This window comes from Sinohyriopsis cumingii, chromosome 1, assembly GCF_028554795.1.
Source record: "Sinohyriopsis cumingii isolate HCF-2022 chromosome 1, ASM2855479v2, whole genome shotgun sequence".
Lineage (NCBI taxonomy): Eukaryota > Metazoa > Mollusca > Bivalvia > Unionida > Unionidae > Sinohyriopsis > Sinohyriopsis cumingii.
The window spans coordinates 186255659-186275547 of record NC_142961.1 but is presented as its reverse complement, the minus strand read 5'-3'; the positions used below and the strand labels follow the sequence as shown (position 1 = coordinate 186275547).

General features: G+C 38.0%; 1 protein-coding gene across 5 annotated transcripts in view; it reads right to left on the bottom strand.

Moving 5' to 3' along the window:
* The window catches only part of LOC149808534 (uncharacterized), a 185706-nt gene extending 167632 nt beyond the window's left edge, over window positions 1-18074 (bottom strand). For all 5 annotated transcript variants that reach the window (XM_089978672.1, XM_089978707.1, XM_089978692.1 and 2 more), the window contains exons 1-2: window positions 17936-18074; window positions 14075-14208 (exon numbers count right to left, since the gene is read on the bottom strand). In XM_089978672.1, the coding sequence (XP_089834798.1) occupies window positions 14075-14208; window positions 17936-18062 (261 nt within the window). In that variant the 5' untranslated portion in view covers window positions 18063-18074. The remainder of the gene's footprint in view (window positions 1-14074; window positions 14209-17935) is intronic.
* Between the last annotated feature and the right edge of the window lie 1815 nt (window positions 18075-19889).

The following is a 19889-nucleotide window of genomic DNA, read 5'->3' as shown; positions in this document are numbered from 1 at the left end:
TGCGATAAATGCCGACCAAACCAAATATAGCAAATTTTATGTAAATTTTCAGCAAACTCGAATGAAGTAACATTAGCGAATCCTGTCATAACAAAATCAGGCAACGGTCCGTTAATTGCTACCGTTGTCATTTCGTTGGTGGGATGGCCAAATTTAGCAAAATAATCCGCACAATCGCCATATCCGAGGAAACTTCCAGGATAGCACGCGCTCATGTCAACGGAGATCATATCTTCGAAATAATACTTGGTATTCCACAATCCGCCATGGCCGTACTCGATACAACTAAGTTGAATATCAGTGAGAAATTCGTTCCTTGTAGGTTTCCACGAATTTCTTTCTCTGGCAGCATGAGCAGCAACAGACGGAACAGTAAAGCAGTTCGTTAATAACTGATCAGGATTTGACGAATATTTCACCGCGATATTTTTCATAGATTCATGTAATTTTTCATCGCGGTAAATATCTCCTCGCGGCAATATAAACTGATCATATTTTTCTTCGCTCGAAAATAACCAAACTGATATTGGATCAGATGCGGCTAATATTTTGATATATCTGAACATAACATCAGAATTGTCCTTTGCAGCATCCGCAGATTTACTATCTGTGGGATAAAATTTAACAGCGCGATCTCGCGGGAATATCATTACCGACTGCGACCACGCATGTGAATTATGATCAATAATTTCGATTGGAACTCCTCGAGATCTATACGGCGACGAATATAATATTTCTCCCGATAGCGTTTTCACCGTGATAGGAAATTTAAGTTTCTTGCTCAACACAGCAACATCGTCAATCGATGCGCCATCAACAACAGTCTTCGCCCATGAATTAATTTTATTCAACCTCAACTGGGTCAATCCAGATCCACGACGAGCGTTTTTCATATGCTCGATAACACGCTCAGCCACGCAGTTTATCATCGGTGATTCTTTCATCGCAGGTAGATTTTTCATGTCAGGATTATTATTTAGTCAATAAATTCCATAAACAACAGCGCTAGATGGATACGCCCTAGCATAATAAGGACCGTCAATTCCCAATAATAATCCTGGCTTCGAATTTTTATCAAGGATGACGTTTTTCTTACTGCCACGCACAGGATCTCGTTTATCGCGAATAATCCAAGTGTCGTCAGGCATTTGTGCAATAAATTTTATTCCAAAGATAAATCGTTCTTCTTTGTGTTCGGATTTTATATGCTCGATTATCTTCTTGGCCCGCTCCAGGTTCATCGTAGCATCAACAGAGTTAGTTTTCCATGTCGACCAAGTATGAACAGCTCCATCATCGAAAAATTCTTTTTTGGCACGATCAACCTCAGGAATGATATATTCTGCCTCATCAAGATCAAATGTATCCATTATTATATTTTAGACAAATATCTAAATTATAATATGCAGTGCAAATGGATACCAATCGGATCAACAAAATCATGCGACAAATCCTGCAGAGGCGATTATTGTGGTGCTCACATATATGCAATTCGACGTGGCAGTAAAGGACCACAGCGGTGCTTAGTTTGTCAAGTTGGCACTCGAGGAAAGACACGGTTATGTTTGTCTTGTGGAGGGAAAAATTATCGAGAATTGCGCCGATATTACGAAAAAAGATCCTCGTCGGTAATAACCTGCGAAGAAGATTATATTAATCGATTCAAGGCAAATTACAATTTAGACAGATAATTATTATATAATGGATCTGAAATCGACGATTCCTGCAATGACAATCACGCACGAGTATAGATCTCATCCAACCATTGAGGGATACGAGGCGTCGCTGGATGGTGTCGTTAGGCATATCAAAACGAAAAATCAAGTCGGTAATGTTAATAGATCTGGATATCTCAAATTTACTGTCGGTGAGAATAAAAAAAGAAAAAAAACGAATTATTTTAACCATCGGTTCGTATACGAGTGTTATCACGGACCGATAGAGATTGGACTTGTTATCGATCACATCGACGGAAATAAAATCAATAATAAACTTTCCAATCTCCGAGCAGTGACTCCGAGTGAAAATTCAAGATTTGGTAATACGGGTGGCATACGGCGACCAGCTAAGGCCGTCAAATCGATAAATCAAGAAACAAATGAAGAAATTATATTCACGTCGATGCATGCAGCTGCAAGATATTTTAATATTAATAAAGCATCGGTGCGACGAATGGCAGAGGGAATTCAACATGCGACGTTTTCCTACAATCTCGGTGAATGGATCAAATTCTCCTACATCCCAATAATATTCGATTCGGAAAGTGACGAAGAATAATTGAATATTACAAAATTAATATAACATGGACGAAGAAAATATAAATAACATCATCGAAGCCATCGATGACCTGAGAAAAAAAAAATATAAATCTTCCCTCGGAGTTGGACGCGAATAAAATCCGATCCGAATTCGAGACGATTGTTCAGGGGAAACTCGAATACAAATACACGCTACCATCAGAATACAAATTAATAAAAAAGATCCAAATTGCGATGTATCAATCACTTGCGACAGTCAGCGATGATCGCGTCGAGGATTTTGTTAAATTATCGACGTTGGTAGAAAAAGCTAGATTGATTTTATCAGATGCATACGAAACGAAAAAAATTACAAGCTCGCGTGTTAGGCAGTTGAAAAAACTTGTCGATGAGAGCAAAGTTAGGGAATCCCCGATTCCCGCAGATTCTTGAAAATTTTATCACAAAAAAAACAAAATTTCAAGAATCTTCGATTCCAATTCTAATTTTTATTCATTTTACTGAAATTATGCAATTTTCTTAATTTTGACAGGTATTTACCCCACCAAAAAACATAAAATTATATAAATTGCACAATTTGACGGGTATTTACCCCAGCAGATTCACGAAATTATATAAATTACTCGATTTGACGGGTATTTACCCCATAAAAAACATAAAATTACGCAAATTTCTTAATTTTTCTGATTTTTATTAATTTCTTTTTATTATTTACCAAAATAATTTATTTACTGAAATTATGCAATTTTCTTAATTTTGATGGGTATTTACCCCAGCAGATTCACGAAATTATATAAATTGCACAATTTGACGGGTATTTACCCCAACGGATTCACGAAATTATAAAAATTGCACAATTTGACGGGTATTTACCCCCATCAAAATTAAAAATTTTTACTAATTTTGAAATTTTCCTTGGATTTTATTTATTTTTTTGGCCTGTTTTTCCCTGGCAGACAGATTCGAAGATTTTTATGATTTTACCAGCAGATTAATACTTAGCGTTTCCCCGCGTATATCAAGCAAATTTCCGTTCTGATCCGTTAGTTTGAAATTTATCTTCGACAACAACCGATTGTGGCATCGCAGGTAAAACGGATTTACTGGTTCTTTTATTATCAAATAACCAGGAGAGGCGCTAGGTGAAAACGAATACAAGATAAATCCCTGCTGTGCTTGATTTGACACAGACGCATCTGCGTTGTACCTACCTTCAACGACATCCGCGTGAAGATAAATCGCGATAACTTCCGTTATGTTAACGATACCTGGCGATATATGCCGCCCCTGCCCGGCGGGATCGTTATTGTGTTTGAGAATCGATTCTGATTGTATTTTTTTAGTCCACGCGGCATGTAACTTCGGAAATAAATCATCGATGGTATCAGTGACGGATTTTCTCATTTTATCAACATCATAATCGGGAAATTTGAAATTTGGTAGCGTTTCCTCGGTTAATCCAAATAATCTCATAAATTTTTGTTTTTCTCCTGAATTTTTGATCAACTCGAATTTGCTAATAGGAAGAACATAATCGGCAATTGATATATCGTCGACTATCGCCTGAATAAACATACCATGATAATATTCAACATCATTCGCGAGTTGATTTAAAATCTTCACGCGTTTGATAATTTCGCTACATGAGCCCGATTTATTTAAGATGCATTCATGAAAGGATTCCCGCAATAAATTTAATTGTAATTTATGTTCTTGAATAAATTCGTCGAGGGTTCTTCTTACCAAGATACCGTCTATGGGGGTCATTATCCTGTTAATGTGGGTAGCGTCGAAGATTTTCACACGGGGGGGAATTTTAGGAAGAGGCAACCACGAGAGAATTTTTTCGTCCCTAAAAGTAAAAGCGAACATTACCCAGTTAAATTTGTGGTTATTTATGAGGTTGATGGCGCTATCGATCAAAGGCTTGTGTTTGATATCTTGCCTCCATACCTCATCAGTAGTAAAATCTTCCTTTTTTGGCTCCGGTTGCTCTGGAGGAGCTTCCTCGTGCCAACCTGGAATAATAAAATCTGGTTTTTCTGGTTTTGCCAGAGGTGCGATTTCAGGCCAACCTAATATGGTCCTAATCGATGATTGGTAAATATCAACGATATACAGTGATTTCACTTCTATCATCGACGACAACGTTGGATCGTGCGAGGATATCTTTATTCCCGGGGTAGCATCGCCGGTTATATTTGATATTCTACTGGTAAATTCCTTATCCAGCTGATCAATTTCGTAACTGCCTGTTGGTATACCAACGACGATCCAATCAGGGGTTCCATCGGGTTTGTTTTTGTTGGCAAAAACAAGCGAATTATTCGATGATAATTTGCCGAATGATTTCGATCTAACATTAGGCCAGCTATTGTAGACACGCAATTGTGTTAACGCAATTTCTTTGACGCTGATTGGTGTTGGAAAATTAATACTAAATTCAGGCTTGGTTGAGCTTAACGATATTAGTGTTGTTGTCGGCGGTGTCGTGTTTGTCACGATCTGGGCTAGTTCGGACATTATTGATATTCATTTGTTCAATCTCCGAGTAAATACTGATCATTGCCGAAAATTCTGGATCGGATATAACTCCGTCGTTGAGACTCTCAGAAAGAAGCGATGATAATTTCGAATACGCGTCATTGACCTTGGTTAGTTTATTCTTGTACAATGATAATTTCTCATTCGTGCACGAGGATATCTTTTTCGCTACGATATTGAGAACACCAGCGATTGTCATTGTTGACGAGATTATTATCGTTGCTGCGATCGGCGCTATCGTTGTTACCGCGGATAAAATTATTCCAGCACCAGCTACTACCGCGGATACCGCGTACACGGCGACGTCAATGGTAACTAATCTACGCTGGTATTTTTTTATTTTTATCTGATACTCGTCGAGTAGTTTTTTTAGCGAATCCTGCCATGATCGCGCTTTATTGTAACGGTAGTCAGATGCTGTCATTTATTAGTATCTACGATAACAATTACGGATTACCAATTGTGTTTATCCCGGAATACCAACTGTTTCCCATCCCGATAAATATTCGAAAATTACAAAATAGGGAATCGGTCCTGTGGTGGTTCTGTCTGGTGGTTCTAGATCGCATTCCATATCTCTATCTTCACTTAGCGAAACAATAAAAAATCCAGGATAAAATTCGTGGATTTTACGGTTTTGTCCTTGTATCTTAAATTTTATCTCAGAGATAACATATACTCGATATACGCCAGTAATTGGCACGGTGAAATAAAACCCGATACTGTGTCTAGGGTCCCAAGTATAATTATATGTCTTAAACACAAATGGCACATTGCAGTTAAGATTTTTTGTTACCACCTGATCCGGCACGTGAAAACGCGCCAATTTTGGAAGATTCAGTGGTGATATTTTTGTGTTAATATCGCTAATTTTTGTAGATGCGTCGAGAAGATCCTCGTTGATTTTTTTTATTTTCTCATCTGTCGATTCACGCGCCGTGTTAAACCCCTTAGTAAATTCGGGAATAACAAGATTGCTGAGTTTATTAATTTCCTCGCTGATTTTTTTGTTGAGATCGTCGATTGATGTTTTCTGACCCATCGAGATATTTACTTTGTTAATTTCGGCAAGAATATTAGTAATTTCCTCGTTGATTTTTTTTATTTTCTCGCTGAGATCGTCGATTGATGTTTTATCGCTTTTCTGACCCATCGCGGTATTTATTTCGGTAACATCGGTGAAAATTTTAGTAATATCTTCGCTGATTTTTCTTACTCTCTCGCTAAGTTCATCGTGCGATGTTTGATCGGCTTTTTTCTTTGCTAGTTCGTTTGCGGCAGAGGAAGTATCGCTGGATGTTTTTATGTCCTCGTCAAATTTTTTGCTAAATTTAGCTAAGGCATCGTCGAGTTTTTTAAGATCGTTAGTTAGCTTATTTAGTCTTTTTGTCATTTTGTCCTGAAGATCGTTGTGTAATGCTTTATCGGCCTTCAGAAGCAACGTTGCTGATAACTCTTTGTCGGATTTTTCCACATCCGCGATATTGGCCTTCAGGGGTAACTCCGCGATAATATCGACGATATCAGCAATAGATTTTAATACCATCTCCGATTGGCGAGTAAATTGACTGATATGATCATTATATTCTTCTCGCTTGATTATATCAGCTATTTTGACATTGCTGGTGTGTAATCTTCCCTCGGTATTTTGAAAAACAGCAACTTCGCCAGGGTCCACCTCTGACAGCGATAGAAGATTGTTAATATCGCTCTTGGTTGCGAATTTTGATAGATCGACGTCAGTCACTTCTGATTTTTCCTTCCTGAAGAGGGATCTACCGTAAATGTCAACCATGATATTTATCTACGGCGTATTCAAATACAATTTTGTGATAAGGACCGGATGATTTTGAAATTGCATCAAGAACATTAATTGACTCCGGGCCGCATATCGGTGGATCCGCTAATGTTTGTGTTGGAAGTGTCGAATACCAAATCGGAATATTCAGCGAAGACACGTAGTTGATAAATTCTTTCGGTGGTGCTAATCCATACGAATCAAAGTAAATAACTTCGCGAGGATTAATCGCGTAGGCGACCCAGTGTGTTCCAGGGCCGGTATTTTTATCGAGATTTATTATTCCTGTCTCGGTAGGGTTTGGTTTTTCTGGTAGTTGATCCCGCATAAATAAGCCTCTGAAAATTTTTATTTTTTTATTCTTTGCTTCGCTAAGTAGATCTAAATTTGAATAGGCCGTGCTAATCTTAGGCCGGATCCGTATGGGGGGCGTCTTAGATAAAGGCCGTTTCCCTTTTTTTTACCGTATCTCCCTCCGGTAATTTTACTTGTTAATGCGGAACCTAATTGGGAACCTATACCTGTGAGCGCGCCTAATCCTAATGCCTTTCCAATCGCCGGAAGAGCCATTTTCACTAGCCCCAATAGAGGAAGAAATCCGCCTGTTTTGACCATGTCTCTGATGGCGCCTATGGAAAGGCTCACATGAACACCGGAATTTACTGATTTGGCCTTGGTAAATCGTTCACGCTGACCTTTAGTTAGCGATAGTTTGTTAGGCCCGCCTTGAATTTGATCGTTTTTCAGGGTTAATTTCATACCGCATCGCTTTGATATCGCTGATTGGAGCTTTTTCATCTGACCCGGGGTCAGAGTTACACTGACGTGTTCGTATGGCATATTAATAATCGCTTAATCTAAATTTGGAATTTGTCACATGTTCTCGACAGGAGCATCGATGACTCTCATTCTGCCGCTGATGCCTTCCAGGATCATTGTTCTATCGCTGAGGATTACCGCGATGGCTCTTGCTGCTCCGGCTGTGTTAATTCTGGCTTTGAAATGGATATCGACAACGGATTGTTTTACCAGGTCGAGATGTTCCAAGGAGAAGTAATAGATAGGATAGCGAGTATTAAAATCCAGCTGTGATATTTGCAATCCTGTATCAATATTTTGATCGCGGCCCATGAAACTTAGCAATCGATGATATGCGCGGGCAGTCGAAAAATTTTCAAAATCAATTGATATTTCCTCGGATGGTTCTTGCTGCCCGTTTATTCTCAGTGAAACGTTTGTTGCTGCAAATTTGTCGAATATCATATGACTGTGAATTTGATCGTATCTGTTTGCGGCTTGAAGAGCAACAAAGATGTGTCTAGGTGCCGAAGCGCCCTGTTGTGACGCAATTCGCCAGGTAAATATTCCGTTGATATTAACATCGCAGGAGTCGGTCATCTTTGTCAACCAGGACATGACGGATTTTCCGCCTTGATTCATGAATGATAATAATTTTTCTTCCTCGAGCATCGATGGAACTATCGCTGGCATCCACAAGGTAAATTTGTTTAGGATTACCTTGCCTGCATCACCAGGATCTCGCCAGATGGCTTTGTTACTACCAGCAGCGTCTCGAACGAAAGTTATCGTATGTTTTGCTCCGTAAATAACTTTTCTGAAATGCCTGCAAAATCCAAAAATGTGAGATAGCGGAATTGCACAGGAAAATCTTCGTTCATCTCCCCTTAGCATAGCTCTTCTTGTGGCAAATCCAAGATTGTAATTGTTATTGGGGGCGATCATCACTGAACGAACATCAGCGGCACCGCCAGCGGCATTTCTCGGTACGCCGATATCATACGGGGAATGTTCCGGGTCATCGGAATTATCCTTGGCGAACATCATACTAGGACCGGCTGACCTGGTAAAATCATCCGAGTATCTCGCTAGGCCTATAATCGTCGTTGCTATATCAACGTTGTCCGTAATTGATTCGATCTCTCTTCCGTCGATCATGTAAGTGGCGCTCTTGAATAATGCCATGATGCCGTTGTTGACAAACCCAACACCAAAATCTAGATCGTAGTTGGTATCATCTTCTTTCACAATTCTCCCAACAACCTCGATATATGCCTCAGATGGAAGAAAATATCTTGTTGTATCGTGGACTTGAATTTCCAAGCGATTAGGTGTATTTGGGTCAACTGCTTCGTACGAGAAATACTGGAAATCCCGCACAGATGTGTCTCTACCTACAGGCTCGTCCATGTCAAACACTTCATTTGACACTTGTGCGAACATTTATTATTAAGAATATCATCTAAAACGAAGACCGCTGCCTGAAATGAAGCTTGTATTTGCAACTTCCTTTGCTAGATTTGTCTTAGCAACTTTCTTTGCTAGATTTGCCTTAGCAACTTCCTGCGCTAGATTTGTCTTAGCAACTTCCTGCGCTAGATTTGTCTTAGCAACTTCCTGCGCTAGATCGTTTATTTTTTTATTTGCCGCGTCGTTTATGGCTTTGCTGATTTCGGGTGGCATTTCTCTGGTGCTAGGTAATTTGACGGGTTGTTTTTTGCGCATTAAATTTAATATTTTACTTTTGACAGCATTGAAGCCTTTACTGGCCAAATTACCGATACCAGAGATAGCAGTCTCGCCGATCTTTCCTATTGCTTTTAACCCGAACTGTTTGATCACGGGTCCAATTTTAGGTATTATTCGCGTAACGAGACTTCCAATGATATCGCCGAATCCATTGCCGTGTATATATTTGTACACGGGCAATCTAGAGTTTACTATGCGGACCTGTTTGGGTCTGCGCTGATGTTTGTGAACAATCATGTTATTTCAATTGTGTTGTTTTAATCGATGAGCTCATCGACAAGTTCCTTGTAAATGTGAGAATTAATGATGCCACCGCGGAATAACCGCTGACAAATATCTGAGGCTTCGTTGATTATTTCACGGGAATTATTTCCGGCTCGTTTTCCTCCGATTAATACCTCGAGGCGAGACACGTCGTTGACAACGCTGTCAGGGCAAATGGTATATCCGCTTCCTGTTTTTGGTTCTTGTATAAGAAATGATGGAAATGGCCTTGGCAAATCAGACGAATAATATTGAGATATGGATCTCATGATTTCCGGATCAAGTAAATGGCTTACTCTCTCTTTCGGTTTTATTAATGATTTGTATTTACCAACATCCGATAAAAATTTTATAAAATTTTCATCAGAATATTTTATTGGTTTTCCTAAACTACCAAAATATATTATAGCCAGCCAATCAACTTCTTCGACTTTATCAGCAATATCTTTTTTCAAAAATAATCTTTTATTTTCCAGAGAATTATTCGCAGCCATCTGAATTCTTGAATCATCGTTACTGAGTAAATACAAAAAGTTCTTGTTCAAATAATTATCAGCGGATATTCTAGTATCAATTAATTTTGGAGGAAGTTCATATTCTTCCTTTATTCCTATATCTTCGGAAAATTGTTCTTTAGGTTCTGCTGGTTTAACTATCGGTGCCTGTGGTTGAATATCTTCTTTTTTCCTTCTTGATTTTCTCTCTTTTTTCTGAGGTGTAATTTTTTCTTTTGGTCTAGCTCCTAATTCCTCTAGTTGAATTATTGGTTTCTGTGGTTGAATATCCTCTTCCTGTGGTTGAATATCTTCTTTTTTCCTTCTTGATTTTCTCTCTTTTTTCTGAGGTGTAATTTTTTCTTTTGGTCTAGCTCCTAATTCCTCTAGTTGAATTATTGGTTCCTGTGGTTGAATATCCTCTTCCTGTGGTATTACTTTTCTTCTCTGTGTTTTAGCTTTTTCTTTCTTCTCCTGTTATTTTCTTTCTTTCGCTTTCTTCTTTTCTTCCTTTTCCTGTTGTTTTCTTTCTTCCGCTTGCTGCATATTATATCTTTGTGTATCTCTTGCTGTAGATATATATCTCCTGTAACGCGGATCCGTTACCTTCCTTATTGATGTTGTTTCTGTGTAAACTTTATATACCATGTCATACCAACTGTCGCGAGTTGCATATTTTTTTTTTCCTATTGCAGTCAGAAATGTATTTCGATTGCTAAAATAATCTTCCGCAAATTGGCCAATTTCATCTATGTTATACAGTGTCGAGAGCGGTTGTGATATTATTTCCCATCCCTCATCGGTGAAATTTTCTCTTAAATTATCGATATTATACTTCCCTTTTATCATTACAGGTTTTCCTCTTCCAGGTTTTCCCTTACTTGCTCCAGAATCAATTGCAAGTTGCCCCTGTTGTGCTGCTGCTGCTATTGCTAATCGCTCGGGTAATGTTCGTGATTGTTCCTCAATACCTTTCAACATGGGAAAAATTCCCCTTTTCCTGGTATCTGGATCTTTTTCGTCACCAAATACAACTTGCTCGATTGTTCCGGTAACTGGCTTCAACCATTTCGACGATACCTCGGAGATTCCATGTTGCACATCTTCGTAACCACGAACATTTCTCTTGAATAATTGTTTTGTCGGGATAAGCTTCTTTAATGCCGCTAATTGCTCTCGCGCTAATCTGGCAGAATGAGGCTCTCCAACTGTACTAGCTTTCGGACTCATATTATTTTCAACTATATTGTTTTAATGCGAGGTAAAATTAGGATCCGCAGCCAAATCTTCGCAAACTTCGTCGACACCAGAATAAATTTCCCCCCCCCCTAAAATCTTCGTTTTTTCCTTGTCCAGAATCATCGAATTTGCTCACAAAAATTGCACTCGGGGGTGAATTTACGCAAATTATTTTTTGTAGGAAGCGTTATTTTTTAAATCTGAGGCTTCTACGGAGAAAGTTCTCGTAGGAAGCTTTATTTGGTCTGGAACGTCTGGTCTGTAGAACTTCCCTGCTGCTTCCCACCTTATTTCATTATTGTTAACTCATATATGCATATAACACAGCCTACTAAATAACATTTGTTCCAAATGAGTTTTGGGGGCCACATATGCTCTGTGATATGTTTCTTCATTCCTTCTTTTAATTTAATGATGGAAATTAATGCTTATATATACAGTATATAAATGCCAGGTGTTGACTCATGTTAAGTTTCATAGGTGGGAATGGAGATCCTAGTTTGCTTTCGAGAAAAAATCTACAGCATTCAGCAATCATTCTTGGTATTTAGGAAGCAATTCACTACAAGCAAAGCATATTAAAGTGCAGAAAAATATATTTCTGAACTCCTGGCTGACAGAGATGTACTTTGTGAAGCAAGCCATAAAAGGGGGGGGGGGGGTCATTTAATTCCTGAATGCATGAAATCAACTGTCGCATTATATGTCAGTTATCTTACATTGCAAAGTAACGATCATAGGGTTTTAGTATTAAAATGTCATTAACTAAAGTTCCTCACAAAAATACTGTTTGGAAAATAATACACATAATACAGATTTGCTTGATACCTGTTTCTAAAAACAAAAAACGAGGACAGAGAGAGAGAGATAGACAGAGAGACATAATGAGACTGTAGATGTCAGGAAAGTAGATATTTTAGATTTGATAATGCATTTATTTCAGGTGACAACAGTCATATGCAATAATGATGCACGATGCAATGACCATTGAAGTAGTGCAAAACAGTCATGTAATGATTTATTTTGTAATATTACGATGTATTGCTTGTTGTCAATAAGTAATAACTATCCCATCTTTCTCAATTAATAGACTTGGAAAAATATTCACTACTTGTTCTGACGACATTTTTTGAAAATTGGCGACAAAATATTGAAGTTGGTGATCATTTTGGCAACAACCTTTCAAAAGCTAGGACCATCCATGCATAGGGGTAAGTGTTACATTTTTATTTGATATGTGAAGCATATTCAGTTTTAATGTCATAGAGTGAAATGTTGCCTTTACTACTATGCAGATTTGAAACATTGTGAACTTTTGAACAAGCTGCTATTAAGAGTTGAATTTAGTAGCATGTGTCTGTATATTTTAATTCCGTACCTGTTATTACAACCAGTTTGTATTCGGGTGTATCAGGCTGTTTGTATGTCTGAAGCATGTGCAACCATCAAGGCCATACAAGGATGGCAGTGTTGATCTGTAAACTTGTGTGCATGGTAGATCCATGAAGGGGTGTGTGTGGCCAATACAAGTGTGGGCTAACCCAAAATTCAGAAGTGAGGTCTGACAATGGACATATGAACCAGGTCAAATGTTTCGTATGCATGTTTATACAAGTATCTGTACGAGTCATGTGTGGTTATGAATCGTACGGACTGTACAAATGACCAGGGCCGGCGCCAGACCCAGCCAGACTATCTGGCGCCCTAGGCAAGGTTAGATTCTGGCACCCCCCCACAAAAAAATATTAATTTTAAAATTTATAAACAATACATTTTTTAAAAATGCACCCCCTTGAAATCAGTGCCCTAGGCAGCTGCCTAGTTTGCCCATATGATAGCGCCGGCCCTGCAAATGACTATGAGTCATAAGTCATGTGTTTGGTACAATTGTTCTGTTGATTACAATCGATCATGTTTGTTTCAATTGTTTATGTTGTTTCAATTGAGTATATGGAACATATGGTGTGTTTCAATTGAGTTCAATTGAGTTACCTTCATCACATGACATTATATGAATCTTACATTCATTACATGAGAATATATGAATCTTACTTTCATTACATATATGAGTTACATTTTTGTTTTCCCATCTGTGAATATTTGTGTAAAGTAACTGAATGTGTCATGTCTTTAGAGCTTGAAAGACTCACATTGTATTTGTAGAGGATATAAATATTTTCATTAACTCATTTCATAAACTTCCATCTTTCATCACACTGTGATGTGTTGTCATTTAATCCAAGCATCCATTCAGGTCAAATCCTGTTGCAGTCTGTGTATGAAATACCAAGGAGCTTGCACAACCCAACAATGGATGTACCATGGACCATATACACAGTCCATGATGTACCATGGACCATATGCACAGTCCATGATGTACCATGGACCATATACACAGTTCATTATGTACCATGGACCATATGCACAGTCAATAATGTACCATGGACCATATGCACAGTCCATGATGTACCATGGTCCATATGCAGTCCATGATGTACCACGGACCATATGCACAGTCCATGATGTACCACGGACCATATGCACAGTTCATGATGTACCATGTACCATATGCAGTCCATGATGTACCATTTACCATATGCACAGTAAGGCTTCATATTAATGAACCCGTTTCATAATTTTTAGGAGACAATTTTATGAAACCTTTCTATCTTTCCAGTGTTATCTCTAAACTATACATCTAATATGCCAGCCAAAATACTTTAAATCTGATCCCCCAGTTCTGACATCAAGGTTTGTTCATTACTCAATCTGGGATCAAGGTCTGATGCCATGGGGATTTTCTACTTTCAATCTTGTACCCATAGGGGAAACACTGTGTTTTATTTCTGTACTTAAAAACTTATTTGATAAATGAGAAGATAGTGAAATTATCTGTACTAATTACTGGAATGCATCTCCCGGTCAATTACCTCTCCTTCCCAGAGGTCTAGTCTCCTGCCTGCTGATTTACTTAAAATCTTTACAGCCTCTCCCCTCTCAAACCTCAGGAAGACTGGGTCTAGTGGTTTATGTCTGGCTAAGGTACGGGCATGCGATATAACAGCTGCAAGGAAAATACCATGAAATTATTAGGTACTGGCATATCAAAGGGGCAAGAAAATTATTTTGGTACAATGATGTATCTGCACAAGATATCAGAGTGGCAAGAAAATTACTTTGATATCTTGATGTACAGGTATACAGTATCACAGAGGCAAGAAAATTACTTTGGTACAATGATATATGACCGCTCCGGTGATCTAGTGGTTGGAGCATCCGCCTTGGATGTGGGAGTTTGTGGGTTCGATCCCCAGCCGAGTCATACCCCAAGACTTACAAAAATGGTACTAACAGCTGCTTCGCTTGGCGCTCAGCATTAAGAGGTTAGTGTTAGGACTGGTCGGCCTGGCGTCAGGATAATGTGACTGGGTGGGACATTATGCTACATGTCTGTGGCATGAGGCCCAAGTGCTAGACATCACTATAAACTGCCACACTGCAGACATCGTAGCGGTATGACTGAATTTTTTTTAAAGCTACGTTAAAAATCTAAATCACACACACACACATACACAATGATATACAGGCAGAGGATAACACAGAGGCAAGAAATTACTTTCGCACAATAATTATTTTCTTGTCTTTACTTAATAAGAGGCAAAAGATGCAACCAAGTCGAATCATGTCCAATCTTTTCAAGAATTCATAGCAATACTACACACCAAGGTATGAAGAGTACTGTGAACAGTACATTCAATGCCCATCTCACATTTAATGGTCCTCTATTTAGGCACTAGCAAGGCATGGTCAAAATACACTTTTCTTAACAAACAACTGTTACCATTCACCTTTAGAGCTCAAAACCTATCAGTTTCGTGATTACGCTAAGCACAAGCCATCAACTCAATCTGATTTATTACATTACAAATGTTACTATGCACAACCCATTTTTCTTTGAGTGATAATGACCTTGACCTCTGATTTAAAATCAAAAGGTTTCTCCCACTGAAACAAATGGTTTTCTGGTCCCAAATTTTCTGTCATGAAATTAAATCAACTTAGTAAGCATTTAAAAATCACCAACATTATGTTATCAAGATTGTTTTACCTGCACTATTCAACAAAATCCTAAGATACACATATATATTGTTCTCTCCAACATATACAGAAGCTTACTTTAATCCTGCCTATAAATTAAATCATCACTGACTTCAAAATATTCACTTATCTTGGTTTGTTTTGTGCAGTGTGACAAAATCCTAATTCTACCTCTGATTTAAAGCTTATGTAGGATTGGAAAACAGAAGACTAACTCTTTTGTCTGCAAACTTCAAGTCTCACCTGGAAACAGCTGGTTACACTGGATTAGAGAGTTGCCCAGCTTGCCATGATCAAATGACAGTCTGCTTATGTGAGAAGACTGTGATGAAAATGACAGTCTGCTTATGTGAGAAGTCTGTGATGAAAATGACAGTCTGCTTATGTGAGAAGTCTGTGATGAATATGAGTCTGCTTATGTAAGAAGTCTGTGATGAATATGACAGTCTGCTTATGTGAGAAGTCTGTGATGAATATGAGTCTGCTTATGTGAGAAGTCTGTGATGAATATGACAGTCTGCTTATGTGAGAAGTCTGTGATGAATATGAGTCTGCTTATGAGAAGTCTGTGATGAATATGACAGTCTGCTTATGTGAGAAGTCTTCGATGAATATGACAGTCTGCTTATGTGAGAAGTCTGTGATGAATGAGTCTGCTTATGTGAGAAACCTGTGATGAATATGACAATCTGCTTTTGTGAGAAGTCTGTGATGAATATGACAGTCTGCTTATGTGAGAAGTCTGTGATGAATATGACAGTCTGCTTATGTGAGAAGTCTTTGATGAATATAACAGTCTGCTTATAATAGATGTCTGTGATGAATATGACAGTCTGTTTATGTGAGAAGTCTGTGATGAACAATCTGCTTATGTGAGAAGTCTCTGATGAACAATCTGCTTATGTGAGAAGTCTGTGATGAATATGAAATACAAAAAGCCATATATGTCTATTCTTTGTGATATGAATCAAAATTTCTATCTTTACAGACAAGTATTTAATACTGAATGACCCCTGACCCTAATGAAATGGAATATAACTCATATCTCTTGTCAAAGGGAAACTTTTCTTCAGAAACAGCTTTAATTCATGGGCAAATAGATGAAGATATCAAACTATACGTCACATTGGCACACATCTGCTGATATAGCACAACTACTTTACCCACCATCAAGCAAACACAATGCTTTGCCCCTCTACCCTAATGACAAAAAATGCCTAGCTTTTGAATCTGACGTATTTACATCTTTGACTAAGAATGTCAATGTGACTCAAGTTACATGTATAAGATATGAAATGTCTGTACACTTGAAATTTAACTCCAAGACTGTCCAAGACTAAAGCAGTTTGAATTGGTAAAACCTGATTTTTCACCTGTTGTGATTTAGCTAGGTGCTGCCTGTATGTTAAAATTCTGAAAAGCCATCTCCATATGATTACAAATGTTATTATTAGCACCACAGACATTAGACACTAGAAAATTATGGAAATTTTGAAAAACAGGAGAGATAAGAAATTGGTAAGGACAAGTTACTTATCCCATCATACTTGACCTGTACCATTGGCTTGAAAAACACTGTATTGCCTTGAGATTTCATGAGTGCTACAGATAATTCATTGACTTGAAAAAGATTTTACTGCCCAGAGATTTCATGATTACTAGAGACCAATCATTGGCAAATTGGCATGAAAAACATTTTACAACCCTGACATTAAATCATTACTACAAACCAGTCATTGACCAGATGTTGAAATCACATGTACATTGTTCACGACAGGCATCTTGCTCAATACATACAACACAAAACCGTTTGCCAAAATGACCTCGAGTTTTAAATATTAAACCACTCAATGCCCTCACCCCAATGCCAGATGAGAATACTCCAGTCAGAAGTGGCAGAGAACCCGGTGGGTCAGACAACAAGACCTAACTCGTCAGACCTAGGCACCACTGTAAAATTCAACAGTGATAAATAACTTTTGTCTTTAAGACTTTTTATGCAATTTCATGTGCAGGGTATTCACTATTCAGAATTCAGGACTGAAGAGACTTTAGTTTAACTATATTAGTATTTAATTTTTGAACAACCATTATTAAGATAAGATGCACCTACCTGACCTCATGGTCATACCACACTTTAGCAGACGCTAACATCCGAACAAAAATGTGAAGTGGACATGTGTGGACATTACCTAACTGACAGCTAGACAGTAGGTCTAAATCACCTTCATGTGAATTCTTGCACACTGCAAAACTAATACAGGATGAAGAGACAGTCAATAAATAACATGATCTTTCACGCACGAAAAACGTACTTAACAAATGTTTTATTAGACTATTAATTAGGTAACTATACAGCCTAATTTCCACATTGTCCAACTGATCTCACCTCTGGAACGGTTCCACCTGCACAACATGACATGATTACGTTTATTCACAGTACTATGTACAAGCATATGTCAGAGGATTCCAAGTCCTTTGTGGCCTGTATGGTTTCAGTCTTTGAAACTCTGAAGCCAGAATTATTACTTAACAGTCATATAGCGTACGGCGTCTACCTACTATCATAATTTTCTATGCTGACGTACTTTATTCTAGGGCTGAGAGAGAGAGAGAGAGAGAGAGAGAGAGAGAGAGAGAGAGAAAGGGAGAGAGAATGCAGTAGTAATAAAATTTATTATGAGTGCTCAAACCAGTGCATTCTTGATTTCCACACATTCTTAAATCTGATATTGTGGAGCATAATATCTCTGATATTAAGGTAAGCTGCAAGCAGACATAAAATATATTCCGTATTGCGTTGTCACTGCGAGCTGCCATGTTTTGAAAGTAGAAGGACCACGTCAGCCGCTTGAGGCGTCATCTGCGGAAGAGTAGGTTTGATTAGGGGTTACCTCCCTTATACTACAGTTCGAAAGTCGCGTATCAATTGTTATTATTGTTGTTGTAGTAGTTTTTTCCTTTTTATCAATTATGAAAGTCTAAGAAAAAAGATCAATGATAATGGTTCGATAAGTCTATAATGTTGTGACAGTAACCAGATCATATATAACACAAATTAATATGAAAATGAAAATGTATACTAATTCATTAATTTGGGCATCAAATTTCATAAATTAAATATTGAAAAAAGAGATAATAAAATCATTAATATAAGAAAGTGATTTATTAAAAACGTTGGTGAACTCGTAAAATTTAAATTTCTCGGAATATTTTTATAGCTGTGCTTTGTACGTTTTATTCGCTGTTTAAATAAGCAATAAAATGGCTAAGGGAGAGAAGGGTGGTATTTTTGGGGTTGGGGGTTGAAGGGTTCATGAAATAATATAGAACGTTAGTAAAGATGATAACGTGGTAGCTGCACAAGTGCAAAAACAAGTTGATGACATTGTTAATGTTGCTAATTATTTTGATGAATAAAGCCCAGTACATTTTGAAAATGTTCATCTAAGTGAAGGTGCTAGGGTTACCCGGCACAAGAAGAACATAAACAAAGGTCTTACTAGAGTTACCCGGCACAAGAAGAATATAAAGGAAGGTCTTGCTAGAGTTACCCGGCACAAGAAGAATATAAAGGAAGGTCTTCCTAGAGTTACCCAGCACAAGAAGAAAATAAAGGAAGGTCTTGCTAGAGTTACCCGGCACAAGAAGAATATAAAGGAAGGTCTTCCTAGAGTTACCCAGCACAAGAAGAATATAAAGGAAGGTCTTGCCAGAGTTACCCGGCACAAGAAGAATATAAAGGAAAGTCTTGCTAGAGTTACCCGGCACAAGAAGAATATAAGGGAAGGTCTTGCTAGAGTTACCCGGCACAAGAAGAATATAAGGGAAGGTCTTCCTAGAGTTACCCGGCACAAGAAGAATATAAGGGAAGGTCTTCCTAGAGTTACCCGGCACAAGAAGAATATAAGGGAAGGTCTTTCTAGAGTTACCCGGCACAAGAAGAATCTAAAGGAATGTCTTAGCATGAATGAATTACAATACAAATTGGCAACAAGTACTCTCATGTTACTAAACAAATATTACATAATGTAAAACCAGATGGTAAAACGGTACCAAAATTTGAAGAATGGCTATACCAACCGGTACTCGATTCTACAGCAGGTAAAACTGGCAGGAATTTGTTGGTAAATCACACTGGAAAATAATAAATGGGTACTACCTATCGAGTAGGTCACACAACTCAGATATCCGATTGAATATACTGTTTGTACAGCGAACAAATTAAATGCAAGTACCAGACTAAACGGAAATGCAAATAATAGACACAAACACATCGTTTGATGAACACATCAGGAAAACAGAGACTGTAATTGATGAGGAAGTCTTTAAAAAGGAGGACTTTGACATAAAAAGAGGGGAAAATATTTAATAAGTTATGTAAATGCTGCACAAGATGTCACATGAACAAAAGATAACCAAGGATATGTGTAAAATGCTGGACAAGTTGTCACATGAAAAAGATAATCAAGGACACATGTCAAATACTACACAAGTTGTCACATGAAAGAGATAATCAAGGGTACGTGTAAAATGCTGCACAAGTTGTCACATGAAAAAGATAATCAAGGATACGTGTAAAATGCTGCACAAGTTGTCACGTGTAAAGTGTTGCACAAGTTGTCATTAGTTAATAGGGATACCGTA